Source organism: Juglans microcarpa x Juglans regia, chromosome 3S (assembly GCF_004785595.1).
Source record: "Juglans microcarpa x Juglans regia isolate MS1-56 chromosome 3S, Jm3101_v1.0, whole genome shotgun sequence".
NCBI lineage: Eukaryota > Viridiplantae > Streptophyta > Magnoliopsida > Fagales > Juglandaceae > Juglans > Juglans microcarpa x Juglans regia.
Genome location: NC_054599.1, coordinates 18797188 through 18813066, shown reverse-complemented (window position 1 = coordinate 18813066; position 15879 = coordinate 18797188). Strand labels below are relative to the sequence as shown.

The 15879-nt window shown below is 37.6% G+C and overlaps 2 protein-coding genes across 3 annotated transcripts; one reads left to right on the top strand and one right to left on the bottom strand.

Moving 5' to 3' along the window:
- Positions 1–958: 958 nt before the first annotated feature.
- Positions 959–13325, top strand: LOC121257950. 2 transcript variants are annotated; one of them, XM_041159237.1, is made up of 13 exons: positions 959–1102; positions 1195–1256; positions 1639–1716; positions 1837–1918; positions 5437–5504; positions 5671–5772; positions 6596–6685; positions 7018–7092; positions 7499–7531; positions 10744–10821; positions 11243–11308; positions 11879–11961; positions 13112–13325. In XM_041159237.1, exons 1-13 carry the CDS (start codon positions 1048–1050, stop codon positions 13131–13133), a joined length of 894 nt encoding a protein of 297 aa, XP_041015171.1. In that variant the 5' UTR covers positions 959–1047; the 3' UTR covers positions 13134–13325. The 2 variants fall into 2 exon arrangements, with proteins under 2 accessions (XP_041015171.1, XP_041015170.1); XM_041159236.1 differs by having other exon boundaries at positions 11879–11991.
- Positions 13326–13497: 172 nt separating this feature from the next.
- LOC121258749 (AP2-like ethylene-responsive transcription factor At1g16060) lies at positions 13498–15635 on the bottom strand. The gene is made up of 8 exons (XM_041160290.1): positions 15352–15635; positions 15124–15206; positions 14956–14964; positions 14770–14858; positions 14595–14668; positions 14435–14485; positions 14273–14349; positions 13498–14078 (listed from the first exon to the last, which is right to left on the bottom strand). Exons 1-8 carry the CDS (start codon positions 15633–15635, stop codon positions 13573–13575), a joined length of 1173 nt encoding a protein of 390 aa, XP_041016224.1. The 3' UTR covers positions 13498–13572.
- Positions 15636–15879: the final 244 nt, after the last annotated feature.

Below are 15879 nucleotides of genomic sequence, written 5' to 3'. Positions count from 1 at the left end.
TAGTGGATATTCTTTATTTATTTTACTTATAAATTTTTGTTACTTGGAAAATTGATAGGAATTTTACCTCTGACGTATATTTTATTGTATTCGTTGAGCTAGCAAATGTTGCAAAACTGAGAATCGTAGTTAAGATTTTAATATATATATATATATAGAGAGAGAGAGAGATTATCTTGAAAGTTCATATTCAAAAAGTCATCACGGTGGCTTGGGAGAGAAGCAAGCAACGGAAATATAATCTTTTAATCTAAAAATAATATTTGGCCAGCTCCTTTAGCTCAACAAATTTGGCTAGTGATATAATCTGAAGTTAAAATTACTGTTTATTTGTTGAGCCCATTATTACACTTTAGTTTACACTTCAGCTATTCTTTAGCTAAAATTTAACTTTGTTGGTATAGAAGAAATTATCCATACCAATTTCTAAATATAATTATATTTTATTTATATACATTTATTGATATAATATAACATAAAAGTGATATGGAATAATACATGAAGTATGCATTAGTCATACGTAGAAATTCAATTATGCAAAATCAGTAGAGTTCGTTCTTTCTTTTTCTCGTCTTGATATGTTCATAATAGTATAATACATCATTCAAAGCAACTGATTCATGCTGTCGTGTCATATTCAAGTTCTGTCCAATTAGATTTGGATTGTTTATGAGTTAAAAATAGCCCGAAATTTTTAAATAAGTGGGTTGAATCCTCAATCTTAATTTGTTAATTTTGTATTACATTAGTTTGTAGATATATATTACATTTTAGCCTTTGATCTTATCAAGTCCGATCATATATGAATCAACCGCAATCTGATTTTATCATTATCGTATTTAATCCGATAATATTACCTCGTAATTTCGTATCAAAATCGTGATGTCAGCTTCCAAAAAACGATGTCGTTTAAAAGCTTGCTGATAAAACTGGTCGTCGAACCTAACACAGCTACAGGATCTCCCGGAAACCCCCGTCTCACACTCTTGCCTTTCCCCAATCTCCACCCCTCCATCTCGTAGGGTTTCGGACTCACCAAACTCAGCCATGGCTATGCAAGCGGGCATGGGATTATCTCGGATCGTGATCTTAGTCGGAGCAGGTACTTTGTTCTTTTTCGAATCCGATCTTATATAAATACTTTCAACATCAGTTGTGAGCTATATCGATCTGAGAGTGTTCTTCTTTGTGCAGGATACACTGGCACGATCATGCTTAAGAACGGTAAATTATCGGACTTGCTTGGCGAACTTCAGGTGCTCTTTTATTTGAACTCTGCTAGTTTTACTGTTTGGTCAAATCTGGCTCCGTTTACGTACTTGCACACTTTTTCGTAAAAATATTTTTTGGTAATTTCTTATCAATTTGGTATTTATAGATTTTTATTTTTTGAGGGTTGGTTGTTAATTTTCTCATTTTTTCTTTTTAATTTGAGTTGTAAAACTGATCAGAGATTTGTGATCATATATATATATATTATTGCTTTTATGAAACTAATGAAAGCTAAAGAATTAGCCGTCAATGCCTGACCAGGAAAAAAGTGAAAAATTTTCAGTTCTAATAAGCTTCGTGTTGCATATGATATTTGAAAGTTTTTATTTTCTTTCCCTTACTTGGATTACCCTATTGGATTGACAGTCATTGCTGAAGGGAATGGAAAAATCTGGGGATCATTCAGACGGCGATTCTGAATATTCCGATGCCATCGCAACCCAGGTAATGTGAACATGAAAATATAATGAAACAGTGAGGCATTTTTTTTTCTCTTAACTTGCTTAGGGAGGCCTGGGAGCTGAGATATAGGGTGTAATGAACTGCTACTTGACTATTTTGTAGGTCCGTCGACTGGCTATGGAAGTTCGACAAATAGCCTCATCACGGCAAATTACTGTTCTGAATGGGAATAGTGGTCAAATTGGTATCCTCTATCATCTACAGAAACAATTTCTCATAATAGTCTATGCTTATTCACCTTTTAATTTTTATGAAAATGTTATTTTTCATATAAACGTGATTCTCAATGCATTATGCCTTTTCTTTTTGATATCAGTTGCCAAAAATGACATTTTTTTTATAAGTAAGAAGTAAGTTTCATTGATATGAAAGAAAATAGGCATAGCCCATGTACAAAAAGAGTATACAAAAGAAAACGCCTAAATACATTATAAAGCGCTAAATTAGAGATAAGAAATCATGCACACTATTTCCATTAAGGACAATGGCTGAAAACCATAGGAGTAAAGCATGTACAAAAAAATTCTGAACCTCAGCCATTGTTTGCTCCCTATCTTCAAAGCACCGTGCATTCCTTTCCATCCAAATACACCACATAATGCACAACGGGATCATCTTTCATGCTGTTGCCACCTGGGAACAACCTTGGAGACCCTTCCAGCAAGCGAGCAGGTCAGCCACCTTTGACGGCATAACCCAAGCAACATCCACTCTACTAAATATCCCATTACACAGCTCTCTTGTCACCTCACAATGCAATAATAGATGGTCTACTGATTCTCCATGTTTTTTGCGCAAATAACACCAATCCATCACAATGAGGCCCCTCTTCCTTAAGTTATCCGTGGTTAGAATATTCCCAAGGGTAGCATTCCATACAAAGAAAGCCACTTTGGAAGCTACGCGAGACCTCCAAATGCTTTTCCACGGGAAAGATACATTACCTTGTGATGTCAATATTTTATAATATGTCTTGACTGTGAACTTCTTGCTGCCACTGGACCTCCATTATATCCTATCACCATGTGTCGTTAATCTTCCTGAGGAGTATATCAAGCTGAAAAATTCTGAAACGGTAGACAATTCCCAGTCATGTTTATCCCAAGTGAATAGAATATTCCACCGATGAGTGCCATGGGCTAACACAAGCAAATCTGCCACCGAAGGCTCCTTATTAGCCGCAATACTATAGAGAGCTGGGAAGACCCTCTCCAAAGAGCGCTCTCCACACCAAACATCCTGCCAAAACCTGATTCTAGTACCCTATCCAACCACAAATAGGATATTGTTTTCGAAACATTGCCAACCCCCCTAACATATCTCCACAAACCCATACCATATCCCCCTTCACTAGATTAGTGCACCAACTACCCCCAAGTACCTCCATGTCTAGAGTCAACAACTTCCTTCCACAATGACTGGGGCTCCAAGTGATACCTCCATAGCCATTTCCCCAATAACGCTTTATTGAAAGTCCTCAAATTGCGCACACCCAATCTTCTACTCGAGACTGGGGAGCAAACTTTATTTCAATTAACAAGATGGAATTTGTTTTCCTCCCCTAGACCACCTCACAGGAAAGCTCGAAATAACTTCTTGATCCGATTCGCCACCCTCGCAGGCAATGGAAATAGAGAGAAGAATTAGATCGGGAGGTTAGATAAAGTGCTTGTGATCAGTGTGAGTCGCCCCCCCTTCGATAGATACAGCCTTTTCCACCCAGCCAACCGTTTCTCCACTTTCTCAATAACCCCTTCTCAGATAGCTCTAGCTTTGAAAGTCGGCCCCCAAAGGGAGGCCTAAATATTTCATAGGCAGAGAAGACACTTTACACCCCAACAGATCTGCTAGGCTACAATAACCCCTTCCCAATAGCTCTAGCTTTGAAAGTCGGCCCCCAAAGGGAGGCCCAAATATTTCATAGGTAGAGAAGACACTTTACACCCCAACAGATCTGCTAGGCAACTGATTCGAGGCACCACACCCACCGCTACCATCTCAGATTTACCCAGGTTTACCTTAAGCCTTGTCACGGCTTCGAAGCACAACAAAAGTGCTCGTACAGCTTGAATTTGGCCCTACTCCACTTCACAAAAGAGAAGTGTATCATTTGCAAATAAAAGATATGAGATCATGATAGAGCCATTAGTACCATTACCCACCGAAGATCCAGCTAAAAAACCACCCTCAACCGCTGCCTTCACCATTTGGCCAAGTGCCTCCATAACAATAACGAAAAGAAATGGAGACAATGGGTCCCCTTGCTGTAATCCACGAGAACTGTTAAAGAAACCTGCAGGGGTACCATTAACTAACACTGAGAAACGAGTAGTAATGCTATGTCGAATCTATGAAATCCACCTATCACCAAAGCCACACCTCCCAAGTAAGTAAAGGAGAAAATCCCAATTTGCATGATCATATGCTTTCTCCATATCAAGCTTGCATAGAATGCCTGGTATGCCCTCCTTCAACTTATGATCCAAACACTCATTGGCAATAAGAACTGAATCAAGTATCTGCCTCCCCTGAACAAAGGCATTTTGAGGTTTTGAAATAATTTGCTCCATTACCAAGCTTAACCGATTAGCAAGAACTTTCGAAATAATTCTGTAAACCCCACTCACCAGGCTTATGGGGCAGAAATCCTCAACTTCCATCACCCCATGTTTCTTCAGTATTGAGGGCTATGAACGTCGCATTGAGGCACTTCTCAAACTTTTAGAAGGCTTGGAATTCAAGAAAGACCTGCATAACATCATATTTCACAATTTCCTTGCAATGTTGGAAAAGCCCCATCGAAAACCCATCCAGCCCAGGCGCTTTGTCTTTAACCATACTGCTAATGACCTTATGCACCTCATCTTCTTCAAAAGGTCTTTCCAACCAGCTCGCACTCTGCATATCAATAGACTCAAAAGGCAAATCATTGAGCTTTGGCCTCCAACTGGTCGGCTCCGTGAGCAGGTTCTCATAGTAATTCACAATATGGTTCTCTAATTCAGGGGGGAAGAGAGAACTTGATTACCTGTCTTGAGTGTCTCAATAGTGTTGTTGCACCTAGGTGAATTGGCCACTCTATGGAAGAATTTCGTACATTTATCCCCTTATTTTAGCCAAAGAGCCTTGGATTTTTGTCGCCACGAGGTTTCCTTCATCAACAATACCCTCTCCAGTTCAATCACCACCACACTCTTCCTCAACAATACCTCTTTTTAGGTGTTTCCCATCAACTCCTATCCCTCCAATTCCTGTAACTCCTCCAATAAAGTAGTCTTCTGGTTGTCAATACTGCCAAAAACTTCCAAGTTCCACCTTCTTAGATCTTGCTTTAAAGCCTTAAGCTTACCTGCAAGGATGAAGTTAGGGGTACTCGTGAATTGATAAGAAGACCACTAGGAATGAACTTTCTCAGCAAAGCCGTCCACTGCTAACCACATATTTTCAAACTTGAAATATTGGCGACTCCTATGAATGCCTCAACAATCTAACAAAATGGGAAAGTGATTTGAGCAAACCCAGGCCAGCCTCTTCTGACAGCTCTGGAAAGTGGGCTTCCCAAGAAGGAGAAATAAGAAACCTATCCAATCTCGACCAACGCTTTCATATGACATTTCTTGAATTATATGTTTTCCAATTGCTATCAAGTATATTCTGGTTGGTCCTTGTTGTTCAATTGTACCTCCCCTTTTTGTGTTTCAGGTTTAACATCTCTTGTAGTTCCAGCTGCTACCTTGGGGGCGTTGGGTTATGGCTACATGTGGTGGAAGGTATCTAGATGTGCTCATTATTTCTTTAATTTTTTGACTCTCCAATTTTGTCAAATTAATTCAATTCTTTTTTCTTTGTTTTTTTTGGGGCGGGGGGATTTCTGGGTCTAGAATATGTGCTTTTGGTATACTAATTGTTCCTTTAACCTGTTTCCTTTATGAGTAGGGACTTAAATTCTCAGATCTTATGTATGTGACAAAACGTAACATGGCTAGTGCTGTTTCAAACTTGACAAAGCATCTGGAGAATGTGTCAGAGGCTCTTGCTGTAAGTTTTATTTAGATTATTCCAATGTTTCCAATATAATTTGTTTCTTTTGAAGAGGACATGATAATGTACAAATAATTTGAGAAATTAACATTGATTATTACTTATAAAAAAAAAAGAAATTAACATTGATTATGCATCATTCTGCATATTTTATTTGCAATTGAATTGATAGGTCTGAGGTGTTTATCTTTTTCTTAATGAAAACTTTCTCGGTTTGTGTTGTTTCCATGTCTTTGAAAGTAAGCTTTTGATCTCTGTTAATCTCTAAAATACTTTTACCATTCAATTAACGCCATGTTGGATGCTTGTTACAGCAAGCAGCTTGCCCATACCTTTGACCAATAGTTTGAATAGTTTTGAACATGTCTGCCTTTGTTATGCTTCAACAGTCTTCTTATGTATACTCCCTGTGTACTTGGGATTTGCCTACTTTTATGAATAAAACTTCTCGATTACCTATCAGAAAACAGTGTTCTTACCATTTATATTGTGGGAGGACTTTGTTCATTCACTGCTAAGGTTTGTTTTTTTAATTGGGGGCAGGGGGAGTTGTTTCTGAGTAGTTTTCATCATCTGATGTAAGTGTAAAGTTGATACAAGGGTGCCTTTGTGCCTATGTTCATATCTCTTTCTATTCATGTGAACTTTGGGTCATCTCAAAAGACTTGAAGTTCTGATAATAGAGTTGCCCTTTTACGTCCAGTCTTGGCAGCCAAGGCTCAAGGGCATCCTTGCTCGTAATGCACATTGAAAAATAAATTGAGTTATTGTTTGTTAAGTTTACAATATTGATGTGATGGATCTTTCGTCTGTTGGACAGGCAACAAAGAGGCATTTGACACAGCGGATAGGGAACTTGGATGATAAAATGGAAAAGCAGAATGAGATGTCAAAGTTGATTAAGAATGATGTATGTGCCGAGGTTTATTTGTGTTTGTTATTCTTCATTTCTATAGCAAAGAATATAGTTAAAGTAATATATTTCTCAGTACTATTGGCCTTCTAGAGCTGTTTCTAATGATGCATTCTCGACTAATGTAGATTAGTTTTGCCTACTTATAAAAAAAAAAGTTTTGCCTACTTCTCTTGCATTTCTATGTTGGTTTGGACAAATATATTAGCTAATTCCCAATATTATGTAGAACTTATAAAAAAAGAAAAGAAAAATCCCAATATTAAGTAGAAAGATTCAATGGTTTTATTTTCATTATCATTTTAATATGTTTAAAACTTTTGTAACAGGTTTCTGAAGTTCAAAAATCTCTGTCTGACATTGGATATGACTTGAATGATTTACAGCGATTGGTGGAAGGTTTGGTGAGTTCCTTTAATTTTTCCTAATTTTATTATTTTTCCGGTGTCAGTTTTGTGGTTGAGTTTGCAGTGATAATATTTTGTAATGTGACGTTGAATTCCCCCGCCCCCACAAAAAACCCCAAAGCTCTCTCTCCTCTGAAGGACCAGAATTTCCCACTAAAAGAATTCTTCTTTCACCAAAAAGGAGAATATTTTCTCTAACTTTCCTTTCTCATGCATTGAGGAGGGGAGACACTACAACAGTATTGATTTTGACAAGCAATTGAAGATTTTTTTTACAATGCAGAATTTGTGGCCGAAGTACACTGTAACAATATCATATGGGGCCTCCTTTAGTCGCTTTCATATTTTTGAACTGATTCTAATTTATTGGCATACTTATTTATTTTTTTGTTTTTTGTTTTAGGATGGCAAGATATGTACATTGGAGGATAAGCAGGTTAGCCTTTCAGTTATATTGTTTTTTTATATGAGAAGTCATATTTTAATGTATTAATAAAGAATTTCTGTTATTAGCTATAACATTGTCTTGAAATTTTCTGTTTGCAATTTTTTTTTTTTTTGATAAGTAAGAAACTTTATTTAATGAAACTAGGTGAAACTCATGTACACAAGAAGTATACAAAAGAAGCACCAAATTACATTCTAGAAACCTGAAAAGAAAACAAAAACAAATGAGCATTTCCTCCCTTAAGAACAACAGCTGAAAACCACTGCAGCAAAGAAGACAAACAATTTCCAGATATCCTCAACAGTTCGCTCCTTGTCGTTGAAGGACCTCTCATTCCTCCACTGTAGCAAAGAAGAAACAAACAATTTCCAGATATCCTCAACAGTTCGCTTCTTGTTGTTGAAGACACCAAGGACTCATCCTTCACGCCGCTGCCAACTGAGAGCTTCTGTGCTCTGCCTGTTCCAACATGCTAGTAGATCCACCTCTCTCATTGGCATAACCCAACTCAACCCGGCTCTACTAAGAACCCCAACCCATAACTCCCTAGCCACCTCACAATGTAAAGAGTAAATGATCAATTGATTCATCATTTTTCTTACACATGAAACACCACTCCATAATAACCTTGCCACGTTTTCTCAAATTGTCAACCGTCAAAATAATCTTCCCAAGTGAAAAAGGCAACTTTAGACAGCACAAATGCCCTCCAAATACTTTTCCACGGAAAAGAGAATTGCTGCTGACCAGACAACACCTTATAATAAGATTAACTGGAAATTTTTTGCTCCCCGTGTGTTTCCACAGCATTCGATCCTTCTCATTTCCTCCTATGTTCAGAGAATACAAGAAACTGAAAAAGTCTGCAATGTCATTAAGTTCCCAATCCTGTACGTTTCTAGTGAAAGTAACATTCCAATGCACAGTCCCATTAGCATGACTCAACACCTCTGAAACAGCAGCTTGCTGATTTCCAATCAAGCTAAAAACAACCGGGAAAATAGAATGAAGAGCTCTCTCACCACAGCATTCATCGAACCAAAAAGGAATTCTTTCACCCTCAAACTTAAATATGTTTTCCAAAACTGTCCCACCCCTTTCTAATATATTTCCATAAGCACACACCATAAGATCCCCTACCCTCCTTAGAGCACCATCCCCCCAATCGCATCCATACTTTTGATCAATAACCTCTCTCCACAATGAGTCCCCTTCCATTTGATACCTCCACAGCCACTTCCCTAATAGTGCCTTATTAAAATTACTCAAGTTTCGCACCCCAAACCTCCATTCACAATCGGACAGCACACCCTATGCCAACTCACAAGATGGAATTTTTTCTCCTCTCCCATGCCACCCCACAAAAATGCTCTAAACAACTTCTCAATCCCGTTAGCCACACCAACGGGTAATAAGAATAAGGAAAGATAATAAGTGGGAAGATTGGAAATGGTGCTTTTAATAAGGGTTAGTCTTCCCCCTTTAGATAAATATAGACGCTTCCAACCTGACAATCTTTTCTCAACCTTTTCTACAACACCATCCCATATATTCTTTACTTCGAACGACGCCCCCAACGGAAGCCCAAGATATTTCAATGGAAGAGAAGCAACTTTGCAACCCATCAAATCCGTTGAATGGTTAATATTCCTCACATCTCCCATCGGTACCAATTCCGACTTGCCTAAATTCACCTTGAGGCCCGAGATAGCTTCAAAGCACAATAATACAACCCTTAAACATTGAATCTGTCCACTGTCAGCATCACAAAAAATGAAAGTATCATCCGCATATAATAAATGGGAGATTGAAATAGTACCATTGTTATTATTTCCCACCGAAAGACCTGACAAAAAACCCTCTCTACAACAGCCTCCACCATACGACTCAATGCCTCTATCACTAAAACAAAAAGGAAAGGGGATAATAGATCCCCTTGTCTCAAACCCCTCGAACTCTGAAAAAAACCACAAGAGTTGCCATTAACTAATATAGAGAATAAATACAATGTCTAACCCATCCGCACCACCTATCCCCAAAGCCACATCTTCTTAGCATATAAAAAAGAAAATCCCAGCACACGTGGTCATATGTTTTTTCCATGTCAAGCTTGCAAAGAACCCCCAGGATACCTATCCTCATTCGGCTGTCCAAATACTCATTAGCAATTAGAACGAGTCCAAAATTTGACGTCCCTTAACAAAAGCATTTTGAGGTTTAGAAATGATTTTATCCATCACAGTACTCATACGATTAGCTAACACCTTCGAAATAATTTTATAGATCCCACCTATCAAACTAATAGGACATAAATCCTTCAACTCATGGGCACCGGCTATCTTAGGGATGAGTGCAACAAATGTAGTATTTAGGAACTTCTCAAACTTCTGACAAGAATGAAAATCTTGGAATACCCGCATAACTTCTACTTTCATTATATCCCAACACTTGAAAAAAAGCTATAGAGAAGCCATCCGGACCTGGAGCTTTATCTTTACACATTCCACTCACCACCTGATACACCTCATTTTCTGTTTGCAATTCTTATCCTATACTGGAAAAAGTCTTGACTGGTAAAGGGGAAAAGGGATAATAAGGAATCACAATCTGTCTTTTGAAAAGTTAGACGCATATTTTTCTTATCGAAAAGTGAGATGCATATGGATTGTTGGGAGACATCAGTCTATGATGGCAATCCACTTGACTGACTTTTTTGTTTGCAAATTTTGTTAATGTTGTTGTTGTATAAAGTTGGAATTGATGTTTTGTTAATTGATGTTATAGGATTCATGGGGAAGAAACCTGGTAATCCAGTTGCAGCAATTAGTTTTTTATTATAAATTTTCCTTTTTTAGAAAAATAGGAGTTGCAACATTGATGTATTTTGGGTAATTTGAGTTCTTGTAAATTATCGTGTTCCACAGATGGGCTAGATGTGTTTCACCATACACTACAAAAAAAATGATAATAAGTGAACATTTATGTTACATAAATATGGTTGAGTGATGTCTTAGCTTACAGTTTCAGTCGAAGGTGTACTCTCATGTTTGCTTGAGATGCTTATAATTGTGACTCTTTTTAACATATCCTCACATTTAAGTCACCACTGATATATAACTTGTATTGGCATTGGCTATTAATCTTACAGTTGCATTTGCATATCTCCTCAAGGAGATGCTGACATTATTCCATGGTGACAGAATATTGCAAATCTTGGTGTTATGTACCTGTGCAACTTCGTTGATGGAAAGAAAGGAGTGATGCCTGAAGTTCTTAAGGTTAGAACCAATAAGTTTAAATATGGCTTATGGCTAACTTTTAAGTTCATATCATTTGTTTTATGCTCCCCAAATGGGTGGTCATTTGAAATGTATCCATCCCAGTTGTACTAAGTCACATTGTATCCAGAGTTAATTATGGTCCTGCTACTCATGTTCATTCATCGCACTCTTTAAAGTGGCAGTAATGAAATCCAATGCTATCTCCCCATCATTTCAAAGAACAATTTCTATGCTTGCCTGGTTGGTGTTTTGGATTAATCTTTCTGGTATTTTCCTGGAAAATTCACTAATGTTGAATGTGATATATAGCATATAATGCTGTCTTTAACATTTTCCTGATGACATAATTATGGTCTCATCTCTAGGGGTTCTATTAGTTACATGATCACTAATTTAATTAATGTTCAACATCTTGCAGGAGCAACTTAAAATTACTGGAAAGTCTCGTAGTTTACTCACATATGCAGAAACTCCAAGTCTTCAGGTTCATTCCTATGTACCCTTTTTCTTCTGGTTGCTTAATTAGCAAAATAGAAACATGTCATGCTTGTAATAGAGATTCAGTTTTCATATCGCTTGCTAAGAATCCTGCTGATTAGCATGTTTTTCTAATCTTCCAATGACGAATAAAAGTATTATCTGCTGATTTGTAACTTTCTTAAGTTGAGACAGTTCTCATATGGTGACATGTTCTTCCTTTTTGCCAAAAATTTATCCCGTTCCTACATTTTAACGAGGCAGTATGTCGTTTAAAGTTAATATTTTTCAGTGTGGAATATTTATTCCAATCATTTGTAGTTGACGCCCCTAGCATTTTAGTTGCTGTGGTAGTGGGCTTGATAACCACATGAAGGAATTTGTTTCGTTCTTATATGTCTGCTTTGGCATCATATTATATTTTCAGGTGTAATAAGTCCTGTAATTTTTTCAAGGCTTTATATCGTCTTTAGATATCATCACAGAAATTCATACCCTTTTAAGTAATTGATTTTGTATCATTTGGTTAGATGCACCCTTGATTTTTGAACTTTATGCCATTTAACTGTGTTCACAGGGTCTTAAGGAGATTGCAGACAGTTTGCCTGGAGGTATCAATAGGTCAACTTCGGATGCTATTGTGCAAGATGGTGTTGATAGGTTGGAAGAAAAGCCAAGAACCCTGCTGAGGTTTTAATTTAGCTTTTCATCTTTGTATATTTCTGGAAGAGTGTGTGCTTTCGGATATGCATGATTGTGCCCTATGCAGTTGTACATCTGAAAATGTTAGAACCCATTTTTAGTATATTTACCTGTATGAGTGGGTTTTAGGAATCATCATCACTGTATAGCCAGTATCCAATTGGACTTATCTTTCAATGTCGATTGGTGTAGCATGTATTCGGTATGTGATCAAAGTTTATGCCTCAATTGGTGTTGCTTTTTCCAATCGTTCCTGAGGGAAAAATAAAAAGCTAAACGAAAATTATAATATGGTGAATGAGTTAATAAATAATTTGACTCTTCAGAATTTTTTACAAGTACTGTCATAATGTTTTTAAGAATTAAGATTAGGACTATGATTTAATCATGCCTTGTCTGAAACCTTTATAATTCTTTAGCAACATTCATGTTGGCCACATTTATTTTTTGAGGTTCCCCTTTTAGTGCATCATATGTCCCCAAGCACAAACCTTTGTGCATGTCTCTGTTTCTTGAGGTAGGTGGTTGCCGTTCCTAATAGATTTATGTTTAGGCCTTGTTTGTTTTCACAACTCCTCTCAACTCATTTCATCTTTGAGAACAAATGTTACGATAACTTTATGGTTCAAGCCTTCCTGGATTGTGTACAAACTCGTTCTCCACTTCAATGAATGACAGAGGGTTACTTGGTTATAATTCCCGCTTCCAATACCAACTCCTTATTGAATGGTAGGCTTTCTAGTATAGTATTCCACTGTTAGTTAGGACTTGGGAATCTGAAAGGCAATGGAATTTTGGTGGATAAGATGGGTAGATAATATTTAGTTATCCTGTTTGTATTAGAATTTATGTTTGTTTTCCGGAGGCATCTCATGCCATAAAATTTGCATGCAAGTACTCCATATGGTCTCTGGTTCTTTGTTTCATTTTTCCTCGTGGAATGTTAGACATGTGATCTGTTCCCTTTTCGTCAATCTCATGCCATAAAATCTGCATGCATGAACATCATATGGTTCCGATTCTGTACTTTTTTTTTTTTCCCCTTAACTTCGGGAATCTTGACATTTTTTCTGTCCCTTTGTATTCAATTGTGCTTATAACTTTGCAGGGCGCTCACTACCAAGTGTTGAATACAAATTTGTAGACGAGATGGTAACTCGCCATATTGTGGTTCTTCGTCGATGTGCTTATTCTACAGTTAATTTGGTTTGACTTGTTAGAGCATCACTGTTACTGGAGATTTCTTGTTTAATTTCCATATATATATGTATGTATAAATATATTCTTATCTTTCAATAATATATATATATTCTTATCTTTCATTACGGCGATAATTTTATACAATCTAATTCGTGCTGTGAAGCTTGTTGGTATATTCATTGATCCCAGTAAAATGCCCATCGTTTCTAAATACCTCGGGCGCTGCTAGAAGGCCAACTCAATGTCAACCCATATACATGAGATTCGACCTGTTTATTATTTTTTTCACTTGTCTTGTGTTGGGATCTGTGCCTGTTGGATTTAGGAGGGGCCATAATAGGATACAAGCGACACGTGGCAACCCCATTTTCACTTGTGTTCGCCACTTTCATAGCCAAAAATTCTCCCCAGCCCCATTGTCAATGCCTGGCCTGCATACCGAGGAAAATTCGTGTCATTTTCTTCAGTTTCTTTGTCTGTGGCATTCAGATTCCTTTCCATGAGCTCTTTAAATAGTGAAGATCTTAGGAGAAGGTCAAGTGCAGTTGGGGATGATGAATAGCTGCTAGGACTAATGGGATCTTCACTCTGGAAAACTTCCTCTTTTTGAAGAAGCGTGTTCATCTCCAATGCATCTACCGTCGAGGTGTTGAAGTGAAAGATCGACTGCTCGGTCATACCCATGCTCGGAACAGCGTTAGCAGACATATTATGCTGAATCTCTATGCTTGGTTTTGGTTCTTGGGAAGCAAGAGAATTGGAACTTGGTCTTAGCCATCTGATGTATGTGCTCAGGTCGAAGTTCGTTACTGCATTAATGCCTCTGTATTCAATTGCTGCAATATCATAAGCATGAGCAGCCTCCTCTTGGGTACCTACATAAACCATCAAATGAAAAATTCTAAAGCTCTTGCACTTCAGTTTCAGTTTAGTAATGAGTTGCCCAAGACAAGTAAGTGGTTATTAGACTGACTACATGACTACTCTGTCTTATATTTTGGCAAAAAATTCCTTCTAAGTTAAGCTCAGGAAAAAAGAAGAGATTCAGAGGGGTTTTAGTTTTACTCACTGTAAGTGCCCAAGTAGAGATACTTGTTTCCAAAAACCCTCCCTATCCTTGCTTCCCATCTCCCATTTTGATGGTGCCTGCAATTCGTCAAAAGGTTCATGAATTGGTTCAGTACTGTTAGCAATATATAATTTTATTCATACATATTGTACGTTAGTTTACCTAGCAACTCCTCTATACTTGGATACACCTCTTGAAAACCCGCTGCTTCTCCTATAAACGAACGTATAAAAGCCAATTACTCTCGTGATCTTATTGGAAATTAATAACCTTATCGAGCGAGACATGAAATTCTCAAGGTAGGAAACACTAGTGTACGTACCTTCTTAACGAGGCCAAGTACTCTTCTTTTGTTACAGTTCTCATTATCTCAATTTCTCTCTCATAATCAGATACCTACAAGAATATAATACCAGACTACCCTAAGTGTTCTTTTTTAAAAAAAAAAAAAAAATAAAGAGAAAGAAGGTTTTCGAAATTCATGTTGATATTGTTACCAGAAAATTTTTAAAAGTTGATGTTCCCCAATACTTTAGGGCAGCCAAATCATAGGCTCTTGCAGCAGATTCTTCTTCATCATAAGCTCCTGATCATGAATTAGCAATGCCGTAAAGGTCAGTTCCCTCTAAATCGAGTCTCTCTAACGGGCAAAAACTGTTTGAATTAGCAATTGAAGTACTCACCTAGGTACACTGCTCTATGCCGGCCGGCAATTCCAATGTACAAAACATCAGATCAGCAAAGAAGCCGCACGTTATAAGCAATCAAGACTAGCTAGAACATATCCACATATAAATATATAAAAGTGAACAGCAATATTAAGTGGTGCATGTAGAGATGTACGTACGTACCTTGCTTTCCCTTCTTCCTCTGGGTTGGATTCCATGATCCCTTATCCCATAAATGAGCTTCAAAACGTCCAGTCCATCTATGCCTGATGAGTTGCACCCACATACAAGGATGATATCACAGGCGCGCATGCGGAGACGAGCACACATGACATTTGTATCTTAAAATCATGTACGACATTGTGACTAAGAATGATTAAATCAAGAATGAAAAATTAATATTTAATTAACCTGCTGACTCCACGAAATCTTGAACTTCTCTTCACACCCGTACTGGTAATAGTAGTAGTAGTGGTGATGGATTTGTCAGCCACGGCTTGTGGTTGCTTTTGTTGTTGGTCCCCTAGAATATTACTGCAGCTTAGTGCAGGAGCAGATGAATTTCTTCGCCTTCTCTTCACACACTTATTACTAGTAGCCAAAGCATCATCACGGCGCCCTTCCATATTCATGCACAAGTGATCATGGAATCCTGGCCGGCTCAAATCAGATAATTTCACATTTATCATCTCCATTTATGATTTCTTGTTGAGGTAATAGATCACAGACAACGCCGGACAAAGTGTTTTTTTTTATTAATTAATGCTTGATGTTGAGAATCGAAACCAAGCAGCTCTATTTATGTGTCCCAGAAGTTGTCTTGCTCTAAGTTCGTTTTTGTTGATCGTACGAGACAGCGCGCTTCAAGTGAGAAATTAAGACAAAAAGGCTCTCGATGATTACGCTTTCATATTTGTTACAAGCTAGCTAGCTTGAAGT

Bases quoted from the DNA above. Each gene is read 5' to 3' on its own strand.
- LOC121257950 (XM_041159236.1), top strand. From the start codon at position 1,048: ATGGCTATGCAAGCGGGCATGGGATTATCTCGGATCGTGATCTTAGTC. The intron at 1,717-1,836 runs GTAATGTGAACA...ACTATTTTGTAG, and splicing joins CCGATGCCATCGCAACCCAG to GTCCGTCGACTGGCTATGGA. The intron at 7,532-10,743 runs GTTAGCCTTTCA...CCATGGTGACAG, and splicing joins GTACATTGGAGGATAAGCAG to AATATTGCAAATCTTGGTGT.
- LOC121258749 (XM_041160290.1), bottom strand. From the start codon at position 15,635: ATGGAGATGATAAATGTGAAATTATCTGATTTGAGCCGGCCAGGATTC. The intron at 15,207-15,351 runs GTTAATTAAATA...GCAACTCATCAG, and splicing joins AGATTTCGTGGAGTCAGCAG to GCATAGATGGACTGGACGTT. The intron at 14,669-14,769 runs GTAACAATATCA...ATATTCTTGTAG, and splicing joins CAACTTTTAAAAATTTTCTG to GTATCTGATTATGAGAGAGA.